This window comes from Berghia stephanieae, chromosome 3 (assembly GCF_034508935.2).
Source record: "Berghia stephanieae isolate SIO BIC M18660-M18661 chromosome 3, UCSD_Bste_1.3, whole genome shotgun sequence".
NCBI lineage: Eukaryota > Metazoa > Mollusca > Gastropoda > Nudibranchia > Aeolidiidae > Berghia > Berghia stephanieae.
In genome coordinates, this window is record NC_088362.1 from 60,827,384 (window position 1) to 60,851,172 (window position 23,789).

The 23,789-nt window shown below is 37.9% G+C and overlaps 2 protein-coding genes and 1 long non-coding RNA gene across 3 annotated transcripts in view; all 3 read right to left on the minus strand.

Annotated features, from left to right (window-relative positions):
- Positions 1 to 23,789, minus strand: part of LOC144969304 (uncharacterized) — a 54,628-nt gene that overhangs the window by 7,589 nt on the left and 23,250 nt on the right. The window lies entirely within an intron of this gene.
- LOC144966902 (uncharacterized) lies at positions 708 to 2,357 on the minus strand. The gene is made up of 3 exons (XM_078903606.1): positions 2,282 to 2,357; positions 1,561 to 1,743; positions 708 to 1,020 (listed from the first exon to the last, which is right to left on the minus strand). The coding sequence occupies exons 1-3, from the start codon at positions 2,355 to 2,357 to the stop codon at positions 824 to 826; spliced, it is 456 nt and encodes a 151-aa protein (XP_078759732.1). The 3' UTR covers positions 708 to 823.
- On the minus strand, positions 18,638 to 21,098 carry LOC144968122 (uncharacterized). Its single transcript, XR_013644526.1, has 2 exons — positions 20,842 to 21,098; positions 18,638 to 18,883 (listed from the first exon to the last, which is right to left on the minus strand). It is a non-coding gene; the product is annotated as an uncharacterized LOC144968122 (long non-coding RNA).

Genomic DNA, 23,789 nt, shown 5'->3' on the forward strand with positions numbered 1-23,789 from the left:
GTGATAACGGTGAGAGAATTTGAGTAAAAACCATTTTCCAAGGACTCAACGGTCCGAAAGCGAGTGTGTCATACCACAAGACCACATTGCCGCTATAGAAATATTCGCGTTTACTTACTCTCTTCAGAACCAGAGCCTGAGCCAGAGCCAGATCCGGAGCCTGAGCCGGAACCAGAGCCATATGACATATCACCAGAGCCGGAGCCGGAACCAGAACCAGAGCCAGAGCCATAAGACATATCACCAGATCCGCTTCCACTTCCACTTCCGCTGCCGGATCCACTGAAGTAACGTTCTGATATAGAAAATCAATAACAGATTGAATTCGATCCAATTTTTTCCCGTTTAATCAGACTTGCCTCCAGCTACAAAAAATCCGTAGAATTACGGCATTTTTGCTCCAATTTTAGAACCTCATATGCATCTCTTAAGTCATTAATACTTAATTAAAATGAAGATTAATGCCAGAGGACGAACTTTTAAGGCTTTTGAAGTGTTATTTAATCATTATCAGGGTAAATCGTTGAGCTATAAAAAAAAAGTTTTTAAATATATTGCGCAATATCCACGAAACGTGCTCAAAGCGCTTTACAAAGGGTCTCTAACCAAGAGAAACACGTGATAAAGAACGAAACATGACGCCTGTTAGACGATAATACAATTTATTTTTCCGACAGAGACAACGCTTGAATGGTCAGGAACTCATTTTACACCTGATAACCGTGAGAGTATTTGAGTAAAAACCATTTTCCAAGGACTCAACGGTCCGAAAGCGTGTGTGTCATACCACAAGACGACATTGCCGCTATAGAAATATTCGCGTTTACTTACTCTCTTCAGAACCAGAGCCTGAGCCAGAGCCAGAGCCAGATCCGGAGCCTGAGCCGGAGCCGGAGCCATATGACATATCACCAGAGCCGGAGCCGGAGCCGGAACCAGAACCAGAGCCAGAGCCATAAGACATATCACCAGATCCGCTTCCACTTCCACTTCCGCTGCCAGATCCACTGAAGTAACGTTCTGATATAGAAAATCAATAACAGATTGAATTCGATCCAATTTTTTCCCCATTTAATCAGACTTGCCTCCAGCTACAAAAAATCCGTAGAATTACGGCATTTTTGCTCCAATTTTAGAACCTCATATCCATCTCTTAAGTCATTAATACTTAATGAAAATCAAGATTAATACCAGAGGACGAACTTTTAAGGCTTTTGACGTGTTATTTAATCATTGTCAGGGTAAATCGTTGAGCTATAAAAAAAAAGTTTTTAAATTTTTTGCGCAATATCCACGAAACGTGCTCAAAGCGCTTTACAAAGGGTTTCTAACCAAGAGAAACACGTAAACATAAAGAACGAAACATAACGCCTGTTAGGCGATAATACAATTTATTTTTCCGACAGAGACAACGCTTGAATGGTCAGGAATTCATTTTACACCTGATAACGGTGAGAGAATTTGAGTAAAAACCATTTTCCAAGGACTCAACGGTCCGAAAGCGAGTGTGTCATACCACAAGACCACATTGCCGCTATAGAAATATTCGCGTTTACTTACTCTCTTCAGAACCAGAGCCTGAGCCAGAGCCAGATCCGGAGCCTGAGCCGGAACCAGAGCCATATGACATATCACCAGAGCCGGAGCCGGAGCCGGAACCAGAACCAGAGCCAGAGCCATAAGACATATCACCAGATCCGCTTCCACTTCCACTTCCGCTGCCAGATCCACTGAAGTAACGTTCTGATATAGAAAATCAATAACAGATTGAATTCGATCCAATTTTTTTCCGTTTAATCAGACTTGCCTCCAGCTACAAAAAATCCGTAGAATTACGGCATTTTTGCTCCAATTTTAGAACCTCATATGCATCTCTTAAGTCATTAATACTTAATTAAAATGAAGATTAATGCCAGAGGACGAACTTTTAAGGCTTTTGACGTGTTATTTAATCATTGTTGGGGTAAATCGTTGAGCTATTAAAAAAAAGTTTTTAAATATATTGCGCAATATCCACGAAACGTGCTCAAAGCGCTTTACAAAGGGTCTCTAACCAAGAGAAACACGTAAGATAAAGAACGAAACATGACGCCTGTTAGACGATAATACAATTTATTTTTCCGACAGAGACAACGCTTGAATGGTCAGGAACTCATTTTACACCTGATAACCGTGAGAGTATTTGAGTAAAAACCATTTTCCAAGGACTCAACGGTCCGAAAGCGTGTGTGTCATACCACAAGACCACATTGCCGCTATAGAAATAATCGCGTTTACTTACTCTCTTCAGAACCAGAGCCTGAGCCAGAGCCAGAGCCAGATCCGGAGCCTGAGCCGGAGCCGGAGCCATATGACATATCACCAGAGCCGGAGCCGGATCCGGAACCAGAACCAGAGCCAGAGCCATAAGACATATCACCAGATCCGCTTCCACTTCCACTTCCGCTGCCAGATCCACTGAAGTAACGTTCTGATATAGAAAATCAATAACAGATTGAATTCGATCCAATTTTTTCCCCGTTTAATCAGACTTGCCTCCAGCTACAAAAAATCCGTAGAATTACGGCATTTTTGCTCCAATTTTAGAACCTCATATCCATCTCTTAAGTCATTAATACTTAATTAAAATGAAGATTAATGCCAGAGGACGAACTTTTAAGGCTTTTGACGTGTTATTTAATCATTGTTGGGGTAAATCGTTGAGCTATTAAAAAAAGTTTTTAAATATATTGCGCAATATCCACGAAACGTGCTCAAAGCGCTTTACAAAGGGTCTCTAACCAAGAGAAACACGTAAGATAAAGAACGAAACATGACGCCTGTTAGACGATAATACAATTTATTTTTCCGACAGAGACAACGCTTGAATGGTCAGGAACTCATTTTACACCTGATAACCGTGAGAGTATTTGAGTAAAAACCATTTTCCAAGGACTCAACGGTCCGAAAGCGTGTGTGTCATACCACAAGACCACATTGCCGCTATAGAAATAATCGCGTTTACTTACTCTCTTCAGAACCAGAGCCTGAGCCAGAGCCAGAGCCAGATCCGGAGCCTGAGCCGGAGCCGGAGCCATATGACATATCACCAGAGCCGGAGCCGGATCCGGAACCAGAACCAGAGCCAGAGCCATAAGACATATCACCAGATCCGCTTCCACTTCCACTTCCGCTGCCAGATCCACTGAAGTAACGTTCTGATATAGAAAATCAATAACAGATTGAATTCGATCCAATTTTTTCCCCGTTTAATCAGACTTGCCTCCAGCTACAAAAAATCCGTAGAATTACGGCATTTTTGCTCCAATTTTAGAACCTCATATCCATCTCTTAAGTCATTAATACTTAATTAAAATGAAGATTAATGCCAGAGGACGAACTTTTAAGGCTTTTGAAGTGTTATTTAATCATTGTCAGGGTAAATCGTTGAGCTATTAAAAAAAAAGTTTTTAAATATATTGCGCAATATCCACGAAACGTGCTCAAAGCGCTTTACAAAGGGTCTCTAACCAAGAGAAACACGTAAACATAAAGAACGAAACATAACGCCTGTTAGGCGATAATACAATTTATTTTTCCGACAGAGACAACGCTTCAATGGTCAGGAACTCATTTTACACCTGATAACGGTGAGAGAATTTGAGTAAAAACCATTTTCCAAGGACTCAACGGTCCGAAAGCGAGTGTGTCATACCACAAGACGACATTGTCGCTATAGAAATATTCGCGTTTACTTACTCTCTTCAGAACCAGAGCCTGAGCCAGAGCCAGATCCGGAGCCTGAGCCGGAACCAGAGCCATATGACATATCACCAGAGCCGGAGCCGGAGCCGGAACCAGAACCAGAGCCAGAGCCATAAGACATATCACCAGATCCGCTTCCACTTCCACTTCCGCTGCCAGATCCACTGAAGTGACGTTCTGATATAGAAAATCAATAACAGATTGAATTCGATCCAATTTTTTTCCGTTTAATCAGACTTGCCTCCAGCTACAAAAAATCCGTAGAATTACGGCATTTTTGCTCCAATTTTAGAACCTCATATGCATCTCTTAAGTCATTAATACTTAATTAAAATGAAGATTAATGCCAGAGGACGAACTTTTAAGGCTTTTGAAGTGTTTTTTAATCATTGTCAGGGTAAATTGTTGAACTATTAAAACATTTAAAAAATATATTGCGCAATATCCACTAAACGTGCTCAAATCGCTTTACAAAGGGTCTCTAACCAAGAGAAACACGTAAACATAAAGAACGAAACATAACGCCTGTTAGGCGATAATACAATTTATTTTTCCGACAGAGACAACGCTTCGATTTTACACCTGATAACGGTGAGAGAATTTGAGTAAAGAGCATTTTCCAAGGACTCAACAGTGCGCCGAGCGAGGCTCGAACCCAGGACCTTTCGATCCGAAAGCGTTTGTGTCATACCACAAGACCACATTGCCGCTATAAAAATACTCGCTTCTACTTACTCTCTACAGAACCAGAGCCGGATCCAGATCCATAGGACATGTCTGAGCCAGACCCAGAGCCAGATCCGGAGCCAGAGCCGGAGCCGGAACCAGAGCCATAAGACATATCACCAGATCCGCTTCCACTTCCACTACCACTGCCGGATCCGCTTCCACTTCCACTACCACTGCCGGATCCGCTGAAGTAACGTTCTGAGAAATAGAAAAAAAAATTAATGCATTTGAAGTTGAACTTGAATCCTTCACATCTAGGGGTTTTTAAAAGTTGTCCCACAATAAGGTAGGGCTTTTGTGTGTAGTTATCGTGTTCTTGTGGTATGACACTCGATTTCGGATCGGAAGGTCCTGGGTTCGAGTCTCGCTTGGCGCATAGTTGAGTCCTTGGAAAAAGGATCTTTACTCACACTCTCTCACCGTACTCAGGTATAAAATGAGTACCTGGCCGTTAACTGCGTTGTCTCTGTCCGAAAAAAATGTAATATCGCCTAACAGGCGTCATGTCCTGTTCTATATGTTACGTGTTGTTGTTGGTCAGGGGCCCTTTTTAAAGCTCTTTGAGCACGAAATAAAAGCTCAATTTTTTAGATACTTTTGAATTGCTTTCTTCTATAACACTTTCTCATTATAGAAAACATGTAAACCATTGTCAAATGAGTGTCAACGTTGTTTTATCTTTTTTAATGTGAAGCAAAATTCTTATCTCTTCCTGTCTATAGAAGGAATGAAATTGAAGTCACTCAGCTCTTTATTATTGCTTTCCAGCCAGCCATTTTCATGATTAGGCTACTTCTCACTAAATTCTATCAAACAGACTATAAACGTTTAAGTTTACATATAATTTTGCGTTTTGGTCCGTTATATCCGGCTGACGGATGCTGTGAGCACTTTACATAAACGCACAGAATCAAAACTTACTCTCGTCGCTACCGCTTCCACTGCCGGAGCCAAAAGACCCAGAACCAGATCCAGAGCCAGAGCCAGAACCATAGGACATGCTTCCAGACCCTGAGCCAGAGCCGGAGCCAGAGCCGGAGCCAGAGCCGGAGCCGGATCCACTTCCACTTCCGCTGCCAGATCCACTGAAGTAACGTTCTGTCGTCAAATTAAAAGAGATACTAATTACACAGTGACGGCAGAAGCTTCCCATGGTACTAACACTACGATACTTATGACGATCGGCTCAAGCAGCAAATTCCGTACCGCACTTGAGCAGCTGAGCTACATAGTCTCTGCTATTCACCGATAAAATAACGTGTGTGTGTGTGTGTGTGTGTGTGTGTGTGTGTGTGTGTGTGTGTGTGTGACACACATCGGGGGACAAAGGAGTAATTCCGGTTGACCGTCACGAGACCATCTCGGATGTCGAGCCTATGGCTCCCTGACCGGCCCGCTCCGATATGCGACGAATGGAGACCCAACCCGGTGCCCGAATGGCCTCGGCCATCCCGGGCCCCACACTACTGTGTTCAGTGACGGCAAAAACAAAATGTTAAAAGACATACAAAGAACTAAGAAAAAAAAAGAACAACATCAACTTGCATACATCATAATGTGTGACTCAACTCAGGTGTGAATGAGTACCTGGCTAACAGATACTGTACTTATAAAATGAAAACATGATTTCATTTGGCCAGCTGGGAAATCCCGCTCTGAGTGGCGCATAGTTAAGTCCTTGGAAAAGTCTCTTTACTCATATTCCCTTACCGTACTCATGTGTAAAATGAGTACCATACCAGGCCGTTAACAGCTTTGTCTTTGTCGGAAAAAAAATTGCAAGATCGCCTATCAGGCGTCATGTCATGTCTCGTACTAGATGTTGCGCGTTTCTGTTGGCTATATACCCTTGTAAAGCCCTTTGAGCACATTTAGTGGATATAGCACTGTAGTAATGCTCTGTTTTTTTGTAATTTACATAATAAATGCGAATTTATGATTATTCCCATCTAGTTTTACGGAAAACCCGAATTTATGGAACACAATAGCAAAAATAGATAATAAAAAACAAAACAAAACAACTTGAGCTTTTATATAGTGCAAAATCCACTAAATGTGCTCAAAGCGCTTTACAAGGGTCCCTGACCAACAGCAACACGTAACATGTTCGAACGAGACATGGCGATATAATTTTTTTTTCCGATATAGACAACGCTGTTAACGACCAAGTTCTCATTTTACACCTGAGTTTTTATTCTCTATTGGCCTCTGGAACTTCATCGTATAATATAATAATAATAATAATAATAATAATAATAATAATAATAATAATAATAATAATAATAATAATATAATAATAATAATAAATAATAATAATAATAATAATAATAATAATAATAATAATAATAATAATAATAATAATAATAATAATAAATAATAGTAATAATAATAATAATAATAATAATAATAATAATAATAATAATAATAATAATAATAATAATAATAATAATAATAATAATGTATCACAGTTTCTTACTCTTTTCATAGGAACCTGATCCAGATCCAGAGCCAGAGCCAGAGCCATAGGACATGCCAGAGCCGGAGCCAGAGCCATAGGACATACCAGAGCCGGAGCCAGAGCCAGAGCCATAGGACATACCAGAGCCGGAGCCAGAGCCATAGGACATACCAGATCCGGAGCCAGAGCCATAGGACATGCCAGAGCCAGAGCCGGATCCGGAGCCGGAGCCAGTCATCTGTAGCAATGAACAATAATGTGTAAACAAGCGCATCATCGCATTTAACAATACCTATTGACGCTATGCTAGTAAAATACTCTCAACAGCAAGTTGTATAATTCATTAGAAAATATATATCATATTTAGGTATTTTAGTAAATAGCTCTTTTCTTCGAATTATGTGCATCTCTAGATGCTAAAAGTTTTAACAAATAGGGGGAGGGGGCAACATCTCAGTTTGTAGAACGTTCGTTTTACACGCAAAAAGGACCAAGATCTGTCCCGGGTGCAGTTGAGATTTTTTTCTGACCCCCCCCCCCCCCCCCTTGTCTACCTAACACGGATTGGGTGATGGGTCTTTTAGTTCTGGTGAAAGTACTTTGAGATCGACTGCAGTCCTATACAAAGGGTAGCTAGCAATTGCTATTGTCTGTTTCATGCTATAGAACCCGGGATAAACTTCGGTTCCATGGGCCTAATGGCTCTGATAAACTGCTTTTTTGAACAAACTGTGTAAGATCTCTTAAGCGAGACGATTTGGCTGGAGTTAACCAGCTCTCTGTTGTTATATGCGACATCAGCGACAACATAATGATGCCGATGATGCTGATGATGATGATGATGATGATGACGACGATGATGACGACGATGATGATGATAACAATGATGATGACGATGATGCTGCTGCTGCTGCTGCTGCTGCTGCTAATGATGATGATGATGATGATGATGATGATGATGATGACGATGATGATGATAACGATGATGATGACGATGATGATGATGATGATGATGATGATGATGATGATGATGATGATGATGATGATGATGATGATGATGTTAACATTCGAAGCTCAAAGAAGTAAATAACAATGTAAAATAAGCTTCAATGAAATAAACGAAAACAGATAATAATGTGGACGTTTCGGATTTCCCCTTTATCAACAAAACACGATAAGCGAAACACTGCATGCAGACTTACCCCCAAGAAGTTCATGATGCCGTCCATGTCAGAGCTGTCCAGCTGAAGGTCTTCAGTGTCCAGTCCAGTGACGCTGACAATGATCTGAATGATCTCGGCCATCAGTTCTTCAGTCTTTGCCTGCCATTTGGCAATTTCTGCTCCGATGTCCTTGATGTCAGCTCCTGTGGATGACGTCACATTTGATGGTTTGTGTTTGATTGGTCGGTGATGGGTGTACGAATACATATATTCGAGTTTATGTATATTTCGAAATGTCCACTGAACGTGCTCAAACGGCTTTACAAAGGGTCCCTGACCAACAGCGATACGTAACATAAAGAACTTGATATGACACATGTTAGGCGATTATGCAATTTTTTTCCCGACAGAGACAACGTCGTTAACGACCAGGTACTCATTTTACACCTGAGTACGGTGAGAGAATGTGAGTGAAGAGTTTTTTCCAAAGGACTCAACTATGCGCCGAGCGAGACTCGAATCCAGGAGCTTTAGATCATAAAGCGAGTGTCATACCACTAGACCAAATAGCCGCACAAAGAATAAGGAGGCGGAATGGAGAAGGGAGAAGGAGGAGGAAGGGTGGGAGGAGCATTGTGAGGAAGCTAATTAGGAGGAGGATGAAAAGAAGGATGTCAATGAGTAGGATGGGGATGAGGAGGAGGATCGGGAGGAGGAGGTGTTGGGGTGGTGGAGAAGAAGAAGAAGAAGAAGAAGAAGAAGAAGAAGAAGAAGAAGAAGAAGAAGAAGAAGAAGAAGAAGAAGAAGAAGAAGAAGGAGGAGGAGGAGGAGGAGGAGGAGGAAGAGGAGAAGCGGAAGGAGGAAAATGAAGAATGGGCGGAGGGGAGGAGGAAATCAAATCGAGGGGAATGTCCAACAACGTACCTTCAATCTCAACAATCATTTTTTCAATTAGATCAGATAGACCAGCACGTACGTTCAATCTTAACAATCATTAGATCATATGCCCAATCACGTACCTTCAATCTCAGCAATCATTAGATCAAATAGCCCTGCACGTACCTTCAATCTCAGCAATCATTTTTTCAATCTCTTCCATGGCAGCTCCTGCCTCTTCTTCAATCTTGGTGGCGATTTCTTGCATGGCTTGGGGATTCTGTGCGATGAATTGCTCCAAGTTGCCTGTGGTGTAGATAGAACGAAATTGACGTAACTCTTTGATATTGTTTTTAGCCAGTCAATTTTGTGAGTAGTTTTCACTAAATTGTACTAATCAGAATATAAACTTTTCTTCTTCTTCTTCTTCTTCTTCTTCTTCTTCTTCTTCTTCTTCTTCTTCTTCTTCTTCTTCTTCTTCTTCTTCTTCAAAAGCTCTGTTGACCAATATATAATGTTGTGTTTGTTCTTTACCCTACTACTGAGAGCTTGTTCCCTAATTTGTCACTTTGACAATTTCAAAATGAATATAAATCAGATATGAAGAAAGAGGAAAAACTTACGTTTGCCTGGGCGGGCCTGAAAACATAAACAAACAAACAAAAGATAATTTTACTGACAATATTTCAATCATCTATTTGTTATTCATTGCCTCAAATTTATTGTTATTATGTATATAGAATTCAAATGCTGGAAATGGAAAACTTAGAATAGCGATTTGAGCTCTTTTTGGTATGAGGTAAGGCCGACGTGCACTTATTTGCAGGTCTGATAACCCAATGCCTTATGGGCTCATTGTTGTAATGGAAATCTCAAAAAATGACGAAAAATATTGTCCATTACAACAATGTTGAACTAGGCCCATAAGTGGGTTCGGATGTCAGACCTTCATATATGTATACGTCGGGTAAGGCCCTATATAAAAATATCATCATCATCATCATCATCATCATCATCATCATCATCATCATCATCATCATCATCATCATCATCAGCAGCAGCAGCAGCAGCAGCAGCAGCATTATTATCATTATCATTATTATTATTATTATTATTATTATTATTATTATCATTATTATTATTATTATTATTATTATTAATTATCATTCTAATTATCAGCATCATCTTTATTATTATTATTTTTAAAAATATTATTATTATTATTATTATTATTATTATTATTATTATTATTATTATTATTATTATTATTATTATTATTATTATTATTATTATATTATTATTATTATTATTATTATTATTATTATTATAACTATCATTATTGTTATTATTATTTTAATCATTATTATTATTACATCCTCATCATCATCATCATCATCATCATCATCACTATTATCATTATCATCACCATCATCGTCATCATTATCAACATCGTCATTACAATACACCATAAAACATGGATTGACACCAAAAGAAACTTATAATATTTTACAGCTATGTAGTCAAGTGGTATGACATTTGCAAGGTCCCAGGTTTGGAAGTTTTTGCCAAGATGAGAGTCATTTAAATCGATCAATATTTTAAGGACGAGTTTTCTAGTCAAAGTCCAGCAGTTAATTGGTTAAAAGGGCCCAAAAACCAATATCAACATTTAACATATAAGATGAGACATATTGCCTAATGCCAACGTGTACATATATGCAGGTCTGACATCCGAACCCACTAATGGGTCCTAGTTTCACATTGTTGTAATAGACAATATATTGCATCATTTTTTGAAATTTCCATTTCAACAACGAGCCCACAAGAAATTGGGTTATCAGACCTTCAAATAAGTGCACGTCGCCTGAGACGCTATTACAATTATTTTGACAACACCGTCACCAGCCAGTTACTCATTTTACACCTGGGTGTGGGTCTTGAATGTTATTAAAAAAGATCTTTTCCAATGACTGAACGTTGTGCTGCCCCCGATTGAACTGGAATCTAGGATTTACAACTGGTCAGAAGACGGGTGTCGTTGTACTAGACAACAGTAGTCCTTCTATAGCGTGAAATGGACAATAACAATTGCTTGCTATCCTTTGGATAGGACTCTAGTCCAACGCAAAGTACATTCCGCCAAATCTAACATAGCCAGCTACCCAATCACTGCTTGGTTGACAGGGGGGTCAGAAAAAAAATCTCGACTACATCTGGGATCGATCTTGGTCCCTTTATGTGTGAAGCGAGTGCTCTACCATCTGAGCTATCGGGACCCCTATGACAACAACGTCACATAAAATTTGCCCTAACTTCTAATCTTCTCAATAAACATAAGATCCACGAAATTAAATGTGCTCAAAGCGCTGTTCAGACTCCACCAACCCTTGCAAAATTGTCGCAATATCCACCGAATGTTCTCAAGGCGCTTTTCAGACTTCACCCTGTAAAATGGCGCAATATCTACCAAATTAAATGTGCTCAAAGCGCTGTTCAAACTCTACCATACTCTTGTAAAAATGGCGGAACATACACTAAATGTGCTCAAAGCGTTGTTCAGACTCCACCAAAACCTTGTAAAAGATGGCACAACATCCACCAAATGTGCTCAAAGCGCTATTCAGACCACCATAACCTTGTAAAAGATGACACAACATCCACCAAATGTGCTCAAAGCGCTGTTCAGACCACCATAACCTTGTAAAAATGGCAACAACATCCACCAAATGTGCTCAAAGCGCTGTTCAGACCACCATAACCTTGTAAAAATGGCAACAACATCCACCAAATGTGCTCAAAGCGCTGTTCAGACTCCACCACATCCTTGTAAAAATGGCAACAAGATCCACCAAATGTGCTCAAAGCGCTGTTCAGACTCCACCATAATATTGTAAAAATGGTGCATAGATCCACCAAATGTGCTCAAAGCAGACTCCATCATAATCTTGTAAGAAAATAATCCATGTTTTCATCCAGGATAAATTTGCAATATATTAAATGTTAAAAAATATATGTGACATATCATCTCTAACCGGTATCATGTCTGGAATATTTAGATGCTAAAGATTGAAGTTATACAGTGGAATCAGCTTAAAGTCAACTTCTGCTTAAAGTCAGCTTCCTCTTGTTAGTCCCAAATTTTCTGATCTACATTTAGGCGAGTTTTATTGATAATGAATGGATGGATAAAGTCAGCATTGCTTAAAGTCAAACATTTTTTGTCTGGTCCAACGATGTTGGTTTTATTTGGATCCCATTGTAAACAAGAAATGATTAGTCTTAAGTTAAGTTTATTTATTTGTTTGCGTTTTAGGTTTTTTTTTTGTGTGGATAAAATAGGTTGCAATTTCTTAACCTTTTTTGGGGGGAACAATTTTAATTTTCAAGTTTCTTTCCGACAACTGGTGCAGTCTGACATATTACAGTTTGATATGATGCGTCACATATTGTTTTTTTTTTTTTTAATCTACAACATTTCAATAGAAATTAATTATCTAATAAATATCTCTCTATACCTGTGAAACGCCCAGGGCGCAGAGCACCACGAGGGCTGCGAAAGTAATCTTGTACATTCTGCCTTTCTTTGTGGAACAGGCAAGTCAAGTGTTGGATTCGAAACTAGAGTAGAAAAGGCACACACCGCTGCTACCCTATTCTATCCCCAAACAATAGGTATGAATTAGCGATCCTGTCTCATGTCCGTCGTCGCGAGGTTTTTATACAGACTGGGTAGAACTGGTTGCTGAGAGACAACACAATACACACCAAAACACATCGGCTTTCTAACCAATGAAAAAAATATCAAGGGAGGGAATTAATTGGTGACGTAAAAAAAATATTAAGAAGTTTCATGATAGCCTCACGTGTTTTCCGATTGTTACGAAAAGAATTAATCTTCAGCAGAGGTCAAGATACCTATTTATAGCAGACCTGCCTATTTGGTATTGTAAAATTTCCAAGTTATTATGGCGGAAAAAACAGTAGCGACCACAACTAACTCTATAACGTACCAATATTTCCTTTACAGGTTAAAGAACTCTTCAATGAATTCAATACATGTGCTCTGGCACTAACACTTCATTGTCAACACGTTTTAATGAATTTAATGCCTTTTTACAGCTCTGTGATTGAAGCTAAAAAAATCGTAAAGCTACGGATTTTTCGTGATAGTAGGCATATCTGCTATAGAGAGGTCGAAAAAAAGATGAGCTCTACGTCATAATCTCTACTCAAGGTCAAGGACAGATATAGGGAAAACATTCGAGTGATACGTCATAAGTTTTGATATCGTGATCTTTTGAGTTAAAAGTCAAAACGTGACGTAGGAAATTATGGTACCCTTTTCTGATACGTCACATGTTTATTTTGCACCACGCTGTTGAACACGTGATTTTGTGACGTCGAATGTTTTTATTGGAGAATGATGACGCTCTCAGTGGGGGGATAACTAGGGATTTTTAAAGATACCATTCAAGGCCATTAATATTTTTGGTTGGGAGGTTAACCTCACGTTCCCTTTTTTTTTCTCTTAGTATTGCGAGTTTATTTTTAGTATTAAGAAAGCCAAGCTTGGAGCGAGGTCGGAATAACGTGCAGAAATATGTAACCCGACGCCTATAAGCGGAATTCTAACCGGGATGAAAAATATACCTAATTTTCTTGGGGATTTTTCCGTTGAAGAAACAAAATTCATTCATCTCGATGTGCGGCTATGTGGTCTTGTGGTATGACACTCGATTTAGGATCGGAAGGTCCTGGGTTCGAGCCTCGCTCGGCATATATTTCGGTCCGTGGAAAAGACTCTTCACTCACATTCTCTCACTCTACTCAGGTGTAAAATGAGTACCTGACCGTCAACAGCGTTGTCTCTGTCGGGAAAAAAATGTAATATCGCCTAAAAGGCGTCATGTCTAGTTCTATGTGTTGCGTATTGCTGTTGGTTTGTCACGTGTAGTGGATATTGCTCTGTACAAATTCTTTTAGTGTATTTTTTAAAGATTTCAATTAAATTTCAAATATTTGACTCTAGAGATACAACTTATAGTATAGAACTGCGCTCATTCTAGCATATTACCGACGTACACATATAGAAATATTTTTTTAAAACTTGAGCTTTTATATAGGGCAATGCCCATTAAATGTGCTCAAAGCGCTTTACAAGGGGTCCCTAGCCAACAGCAACACTTAACATGCAGGACGAGACATGATGCCTGTTAGGTGGTATTACATATACTTTTTTTCAGAGACAAAGCTGTTAACGGACAGGTACTTATTTTAAACCTGAGAATAGTGAGAGAATGTGATTAAAGAGGAACCAACTAAAACTATGCTTCGCTCAGAGCGGGACTCGAACCTAAGACATTCCGATCCGAAGGCGAGTGTTATGCCACTAGACCACATACCGGCACAAGCATAGCGGCTTGAGTAAATATATTGTAAACAATATTATATATGAACATTTTCAAAGTAATGCGCATAAATTTCAAATGATAAAAGAATAGATAGTATGCGCTTGGCTAAGGAGTCCACAATATTGCCATCCGGAAGTATAACGGAACAACACACAAAACTTTGTGCAACCATGATCGTTTATAGTCAGGTTGTACAGTTTAGCGAGAATTACTCATAAACGCGGATGGCAAAAAAACAATAACAAAGACCCGAGTGACGTCAACTTCGAACTATCTATAGCTTTGCTCGTTTGGTGCATTGCGATGTTTTAATACAAATATGCTACCACGCCATTTAACAAGTTAACAGTCGTGCTTAGGAAAAACTCGTATTTAAAAATTTGACTAGAAAACTCTTCCTTCAAATTAATATGAATCGATTTAACTTACTCTCAACTTGGAAAAGAAATATCAAACCTGAGACTTTGCGAAGTACAAAATCTGTCACGGAGTTGAGTGTGATGATGTGTGTATACTGCCTTGTTCAGGATCCTCGGGTCGGGACCTGAGATTTTACAGGTTGTCACCCATCCAGCCACTGGTGACGCTCAACATAGCTTGAATTATGTTATGACTAGTTACTGAACCGTTGAGCCAACTACAGTCGCCCTATTGCCATGTCTACTCTCTTAACATTTTCTATTTTACAAAAAAGAAATTTTCACGCATAGTGCGGCTATGTGGTCTTGTGGTATGACACTCGCTTTCGGATCGGAAGGTCCCTGGTCCGAGCCTCGCTCGGCGCATAGTTGAGTCCTTGGAAAAGGCTTTTTAATCATATTCTCTCATCGTACTCACCGTACTCATGTAAAATGAGTACCTGGCCGTCTCTGTCTTGTATTTTTGACAGGGGATATTTTTTTTTCTGTAAATCTTCTGCCTGTTTGTTCTTGGTTATTTATAATTTAGCTTATGATATCTTTAGGTTATGATTTTGATTTACATTTGTACTATTTTTGTTAGATTGCTTGTCTTTTTGTTTCAGCGGTCTCTCATATAATCTCAATTGTGTTGGAAGAGACCTAAAGCAACAAACAAACAAACAAAAATCATTATCATCACAACCGCCACCATCATCATTCATCATCATTATCATCATCATCATCATCACCATTCATCATCATCATCATCATTCATCATCATTATCATCATCATCATCATCACCATTCATCATCATCATCATCATCATCATCATCATCATCATCATCATCATCATCATCATCATCATTATCATCATCATCATCATCACCATTCATCACCATTCATCATCATACGTCCATTGTTTTCTTATTTTTTTTCGTTATACTTCTACAATGCTTTAGTCCTTACAGCTCATTCTCAATGTGAAAAGAATCAAACAGCAACATATTGTAGTCTCCAGAAATAGGCCCCGTTGTTTATTGATCTCTATTAGTTATTTGTAATTGTAGTAAATAAATTCCATGCTCTCATCAACCAGACTCTATGTGTTTATCTCTTCTTTTATGCCCGACCTCCCATAGCGGGCAGGGAGGTACTTACTGTGTCTTCTATCCCCCTATATCTGTTTTCCAACTTACTCTCTATATTTGTCTTGGAATGAGATTACTTGATTTTGTCCTGACCCTGGCCCCAGCCCTTGGCTGGGAGGGAAACAGTCGAATGTATAGTTTTAGTTTTGGGAGATATTTTTTTCCTTGTAAATCTGTTATTTACTGTTATTTTTTTTTAATGTAACATATGATTTATAAAATTTTTATTGTAATCCTCTTAATGGGACCTTGTGCTGCTGTCTGGGTGAGACTTATAGGTGATCTCAAACTAAGTAGATACTTTGCTTTTGGAGTCTACATCTGTTCCCTATTTTTACCAATTCCCATTTGTCTTACCTTTTCTTGGATGTACTTTAATTGTAATTCTAGAATATTTTATTATCCCATTTTCTTCCTTTTTACTGGCGCTGATATGACCTTAATGTGTGGCAAGCGCCGTAAAACCCTTAAAAACAAACAAAACATAAACTTTTATACAAATTTGACCCATCGTCTCAAAACGGTATTAAGAATTTTGTCGGGATGAATTGGATGCTGAAAAATTGAATTTATAGTTTATAGTAGCCACATATATAAAACATGGGATTGATTTATATAGTAAAATATAGTAGTTGTCCTTCAGAGCCACTAGCTCCATGGGCAATAGCAATTTCTTGCTTCCTATGGATGCGCTAGTTTATCGCAAATTGCTTTTCACCAGATCTTCCTTACCTACCATAGTGGGCTGGGGGTACACACTGTGTCCTCTATCCCCTTATATCTGTTTTCCAACATGCTTTCTGTCTTTGTCTTTAGCTGGGAGGGAAACAGTCAAATGCATAGTTATTGCTTTGGGAGATGATATTTTTTTCCTTGTAAATCATCTCTCTGTTATGTAAATTATAATATTTCTTATTTTGAATTTATAATGTAACCATTTGAGTGTATTCCTCTTTGTTGGATTTTGTGCTTGTGTCCGGATGAGACTTATAGGTGGTCTCAAACTAAGTACTTTGATAGTGTGCACTTGGAATCTACATCTGATCCCTATTCAACTTTGGGATTGTATTTGGCAATGTGTTTATGTATCATAATATAATTCTAATCAGTTATCTATTTAGAACTAAACAATATGTAAACACAATTCCAAATACCATTCCGATTCCTTTTTCTTGTTTGCGGAAATTCCTCTTTCGGCATTGGAATTCCTAAGAGTGGTGTCCGAAACTCCTGTGAGCCAAATTTAAAGTTGGCGTCTCTGTATATATATATATAGTTTCTTTACTTTTAATGTATATGCTCTATAGTCAAGAATGGGTACATTTTCTTTAAGACCTAGGGTCCTTTTACAACTCAAGGTGGGCAGAAGGTCACTCGATGTGTCTTCAATCCTGTATCTGTTTTCTTAGTTGCTTCCTGTCTTTCAGGGTGGGGTTTCTGACCTCCCATAGTGTGCTTGTGTCTGGGTGAGACTTTTAGGTGATCTCAAACTAAGTACTTTGATAGTGCGCTCTTGAATCTACATCTGTTTCCTATTTGGACCAATTTCCCTTTGTCTTACATTTTCTTGGGTGCTTTAATTGTAATTCTAGAACTTTTTACTATCCCATTTCCTTTCCTTTGACTGGCGCTGATATGACCTAAATGTGTTGCAAGCCCCGTAAAACCCCTTAAAAACAAAAAAAGAAAAGAAAACAAAAACAAACTTCTTGTCCTTGTCTTGGGATGGGGTTACTTATTTTTCTTCTGGCACTTGGCTAAGAAGGAAACAGTAAAGAGACTTTTCCAAGAACTTAACGCTGCGCCAAGCGATGCTAGAACCCAGGACCTTCGGATCCGAATGAGAGTGTCATACCGCATAACACCAACCGTGCTTGCTCCCAAATTTGTCACTTTAATTTAACCAGTTAACTGCCGTAGTTTGGAAAAATCAGTACTCTAAAAATTTGGCCAGAAAACTCGTTCTTCAAGTAACAATCGGTTTAAATGACTCTGATCTTGGCAAAAAAAAAAAAATAAATAAATAAAAAAAACCCTCTCAAACCTGGGACTTCATGTGGTTTAATTAAGTCTCAGCTTTGAGATGTTTGCCATCATGAGGGTCATTTAAATAGATTCGATCGATATTTATTGAAGGACGAGTTTTCTGGCCAATTTAAAAAACACATGTCTTTCCAGTGTACGACAGTTAACTCATTAATATCGACCACCATAATATTATTTATATCAGTGGGAAACATGGGCCAGTCGTTATCGTTTTGGGAGATGATATTTTTTCCTTGTAAATCTGGTATGTACTTTTACATGTTTTAAATAAATAATGGTTTGTAAACATTTGAGTATATTCCTCTTAGTGTAAAGCGCTTTGAGCACATTAAATGGATATTGCGCAATATAAAGTCTCAAGTTTTTTGTGGTTTTTTTTTAGTGGGGACCTGTGCTTGTGTCTGGATGAGACGTTAATGTGATATCTCACTGAAAGTGAGCTCTTGGAATCTATCTACATCTGTGCCCTGTTTGAACCCTTCCCCCTTTGTCTTACTTTTCTTGTGTGCTTTCAATTGTAAATCTATAACTTTATGTTGACTATCCCATTTTCTTCCTTTTTACTGGCGCTGAATGGCCGAAATGAGTCACAAGCGCCGTGAAACCATTAAAAACAAACAAATCATTAAAAATAAAACTCAAGGAAAAAGACACATATTATTGTTTTTAAAAGTATGAATATAATGCAGTTTATTATCCCGCCATTGAGGCAATATCATATTAACCATGGTATTCCATGCAATGACGCAATGTTATGAAATGAAAACACTAATAAATAACATAATATGTCAGATTCGCAAACTCCATGTAATATCATGTAAACAACATCTCCTGGGGTTATATTATTAGCTACTTTCTAACCTCTCTTGGCGAAGCGGGCAAGCGCTGTCCTCAAGGCTCTCAGTTCTGTAGAAAAAAAAACAACCAAATATCATGTCACTAAACGTGCTCAAAACGCTTTACAAGGGGTCCCTAGCCAACAGCAACACTTAACATGTAGGACGGAACATGACGCCTGTTAGGCGATATTATACTATTTTTCGGACAGAGACAACACTGTTAACGGCCAGGTACTCATTTTACACTTGAGTACGATGAAAGAATTTGAGTAAAGAGCCTTTTCCAAGGACTCAACTATGCGCCGAGGGAGGCTCGAACCTAGGACCTTCCGATCCGAAGGCGAGTGGTATACCACAAGACCACATAGCCGCACGTTTTAAAATGGACCAAGAGTTCATTAGGGGCAGCGTGGCTCAGTACGGTCTTTGATTAGTACCCGAAAGGTACCGAATTCGATCACCGTCGCTGCGCTGTGTGACCTTGAGCAAGTCACCTCGCCCTAACTCAATTTTCGGCGCTGCGCTGCGGCTGACGCCTGGGTTATTCCAGTATCCCCTTGGAATAGACCATAGAGACAAATTTCCCTTTTGGGATGACTAAAGGGAATCTAATTAAATTAATAATAATATAATGGACTTTACACATTGCACTTTACACATTGAGATAAAACTATTACATATGACCTGCTGGGAGAATAAATAAAACATTGTGAAGCGTATTGAGCATGGTTAATCCATATCATACGGCACCAGTCGTCAGTTAGGCGCTCTTTTTGTGCAAATACTCCTATAATTGTAAGCACATTACTTTCCTTCCCAGGTACTCCCTCTCTCGTCTCTTTACATGTCCGAACCATTTCAATCTATCTTCTCTCATCTTTATCGATACATTCTTCACTTCAGTCATCCTTCGAATTCGTTCATTTCTCACTTTATCTTTTCTTTTCCAGCCAAGTGACCGTTTCCGAGAAAATTGAAATCTTAAAATATATTTTTCAAAAGTGTAAATAAAAATAACCTCGAACGTTTGTGTAGCACAACATCCACTAAACGTGCTCAAAGCGCATTACAAGAGGTCTGTGTAGCCAGTAGCAACATGTAACAAGTAGCACGAGACATGATGTCTGTTAGGCGACATTACGATATTTTTAAAAACAGAGACAATGCTGTTAACGGCCAGGTACTCATTTTACCCTTGAGTACGGTGAAAGAATGCGAGTAAGAGCCCTATTCCAAGGACTCAACTATGCGCCGCTCAGAGAAGTACTCGAACCCAGATCCTTCTGGTTCGAAGGTGAGTGTCACGCAAAAAAAAAAAATCTAAAAAAAATCACATAGCCGCACATGTTCACGATGTCATTGAAGTGTGTACTTATTCACAGGTCTGATAACCCAAATTGTTTTAGACAATTGTTGTCATGTGAACACCCTCAAACCAGCACAACATATTGTCCATTACAACAATCTTGAATCAAGCCCATAACTATGTTCGGTTATCAGACCTTCAAAAATATTCACTTGGATTCTAAGCCACTTTTAACTCATCAATTCTATCCGCTGTTACATCGAAGTGAGCCAAATCGTAAACTTTGGATATATGCAGGTCTGACATCCGAACGCAATTATGGGCCTTGTTGAACATTGTTGCAATAGACAATATTTTGCGTCATTTAAAAAAAAAAGATTTCCAATACAACAATGAGCCTATAATGAATTGGATTATCAGACCTGCACATGAGTACACGTCGGTTTTAAGGTTTAAATTGTGAAATATTATTGGATCCAATAAAAAATGAATCTAATTTCTCAAACTCTTTTATCATCAGGGTATTTTGTAATTCTAAACTTTTGATACTATGCGTTTAGCAAAAAAAATAATGTCCCAACAACCACCAGCCGGGTATAACGCTTGAATAGGAAGAGCTGAGTGAAGTCAATATAGATTATATTTTGATATAATTCTTTTTGGTCCACCCCAACGTAATACCGAGTCAAGGCGAAGAGTCACATTTTCATCATACATACTTTTCTTCTCTAGGCTGTCAGAGCCCACGCCAGAGGCCACATCAGAGCCAGAGCCATAGTTCATGCTGCCAGAGCCAGAGCCATAGGACATACCAGAGAAAGAGCCATAGGACATGCCGGAGCCAGAGCCGGAGCCAGAGCCGGAGCCAGAGCCATAGTTCATGCTGCCAGAGCCAGAGCCATAGGACATGCCAGAGCCAGAGCCATAGGACATACCAGAGCCGGAGCCAGAGCCAGAGCCATAAGACATATCACCAGAGCCGAGCAGAGCAAACTATACCAGAGCGAGCAGAGCCGAGCGGACCACTGAAATAACGTTCTGAGGAAAAGAATTAGAGTTAGTTTGGTAAACGATATAATAATAATAATAATAATAATAATAATAATAATAATAATAATAATAATAATAATAATAATAATAATAATAATAATAGTAATAATAATAATGATGATGATGATGATGATGATGATGATGATGATGATCATGATGATGATGATGATATATTTATATACTACTACTACTACTACTATACTACTACTACTACTACTACTACTACTACTACTACTACTACTACTACTACTACTACTACTACTACTAATACTCCTCCTCCTCCTCTCCTCTCCTCTCTACTACTACTACTACTACTACTACTACTACTACTACTATACTACTACTACTACTACACACACTAACTACTACTATACTACTACTATCTACTTACTACTACTACTACTACTTACTACTACTACTACTACTACTACTACTAACTACTACTACTACTACTAACTACGATACTACTAAAATAAATAAATAAATAAATAAATAAATGAGATTTTATATAGTGCAATATCCACTAAACGTGCTCAAAGTGGCCAACAGCAACATTTAACAACGGGACATGCCGCCTGTTAACTGTTAGGCGATATTACAATATTTTTCGAACAGAGACAACGCTGTTAATGATCAGGTACTTATTTTAAAACCGAGTACGGTGAAGAATGTGAGTAAAGAGGTTTTCCAAGGACTCAACTATGCGCTGAGCGAGGCTCTAACTCAGGACCTTCCAATCCGAAAGTTGATCCTTCGAGAAGGTTCTTAACTTACATTCTCTCACCATACTCTGGTGTAAAATGAGTTCCTTGCTGTTAACAGCGTTGTCCTGTCGGAAAAAAACAACAATGTATTATCGCCTAACAGGCGTCATGTCTCGTTTTACATGTTATGTGTTGCTTTTGGTCAGGGACCCTTAGTAAAGAGCTTTGAGCACGTTTAGTGGATATTGCGCTATATAAAAGCTCAAGGGTTTTAATATTAATGTTTACATTAATATCTACATGATGGTAAATACTAATCAACACGATGTTGAATACTTACTCTCTTCACTGCCAGAACCAGAGCCTGATCCAGAGCCGGAGCCGGAGCCAGAGCCGGAGCCGGAGCCAGAGCCGGAGCCAGAGCCATAAGACATATCACCAGATCCGCTTCCACTTCCACTGCCAGATCCACTGAAGTAACGTTCTGAAAAAAAAAATAGACTTAAATTTAGAAGATTGATACTAAATACGTCGATTTATCCTTAACGACTTGGAGGTTCAGAAGTGAAGTTCAAGTATTAAAACACATAGTTTTACGTTTTAGATTTCATATACAAAATGCTCAAACAAGATTTATAACAAAGGTTATTCAATCTTAGGCTTCCGACAGTAATTCATAGTCATACAAATTGATGACAACATACATGAAAGTGAGAAAAAAAAGAAAAAGAAAAAAGAAAAGAATAGTAAATGGAACCAAAAAATAAAATTATACCATTAATAACCAAACAAAAATATAACAATGGTAATACCATCAATACTTACAACAACAACAACAACCAAATATATAATAATATATAATATAATAATAATAATATAATAATAATAATAATAATAATAATAATAATAATAATAATTATATAATAATTAATATATAATAATAATAATAATATTACAATAATAATAAATAATATAATAATAATAATTAATAATAATATAATATAACATAATAATAATAATAATAATATAATAATAATATAATAATAATAATAATAATAATAATAATAAATAAAGTGATAATAATAATAATATTAAATTTTAAAAAAATATGCCTTTTGCGCCACGATATCATAAGATATCGTCGCCTAGGCATTCCACGAAGGAATATAGATAACTCATCAAACAAGATGTCTAATGTCAACAGGAATCACCAATGTTGTCCAAGTGAACAACTTGGGGGTTGCTAATCTTGCTCAAGGAAAAAAACGAAAGTGCCTGAAGCGGGGTTCGAACCCGAGTCATCCGGATCACAGTGCAATGTCTTAACCACTCGGCCACTTCGCCCCCAATAATAATAATAATAATAATAATAATAATAATAATAATAATAATAATAATAATAATAATAATAATAATGATGATGATGATGGTGATGATGATGATGGTGATGATGATGACGATGATGATGATGATATAATGATATAAATGATATATAATAATATAATATAATAATAATAATAATAATAATAATAATAATAATAATAATAATAATAATAATAATAATAATAATAATAATAATAATATAATAATAATAATATAATATAATAATAATAATAATTAATAATAATAATAATAATATAATATAATAATAATATATAATAATAATAATAATAATAATAATAATAATAAATAATAATAATAATAATAATAATAATAATAATAATAAAACGGCCTCTAATTTTTTTTTAATGAAGCCAATTACCGAAACTGATGTTGAATACTTACTCTCTTCACTGCCAGAACCAGAGCCAGAGCCAGAACCAGAGCCAGAGCCAGATCCTGAGCCAGAGCCTGAGCCGGAACCAGAGCTGGAGCCAGAGCCAGAACCGGAGCCAGAGCCATAAGACATATCA

Coding starts and splice junctions, on each gene's coding strand:
- LOC144966902 (XM_078903606.1), bottom strand. CDS start 2,357: ATGTCATATGGCTCCGGCTCCGGCTCAGGCTCCGGATCTGGCTCTGGC. Junction 1,744..2,281: donor AGGCTCTGGTTCTGAAGAGA/GTAAGTAAACGC, acceptor TTTCTATATCAG/AACGTTACTTCAGTGGATCT. Junction 1,021..1,560: donor AGGCTCTGGTTCTGAAGAGA/GTAAGTAAACGC, acceptor TTTCTATATCAG/AACGTTACTTCAGTGGATCT.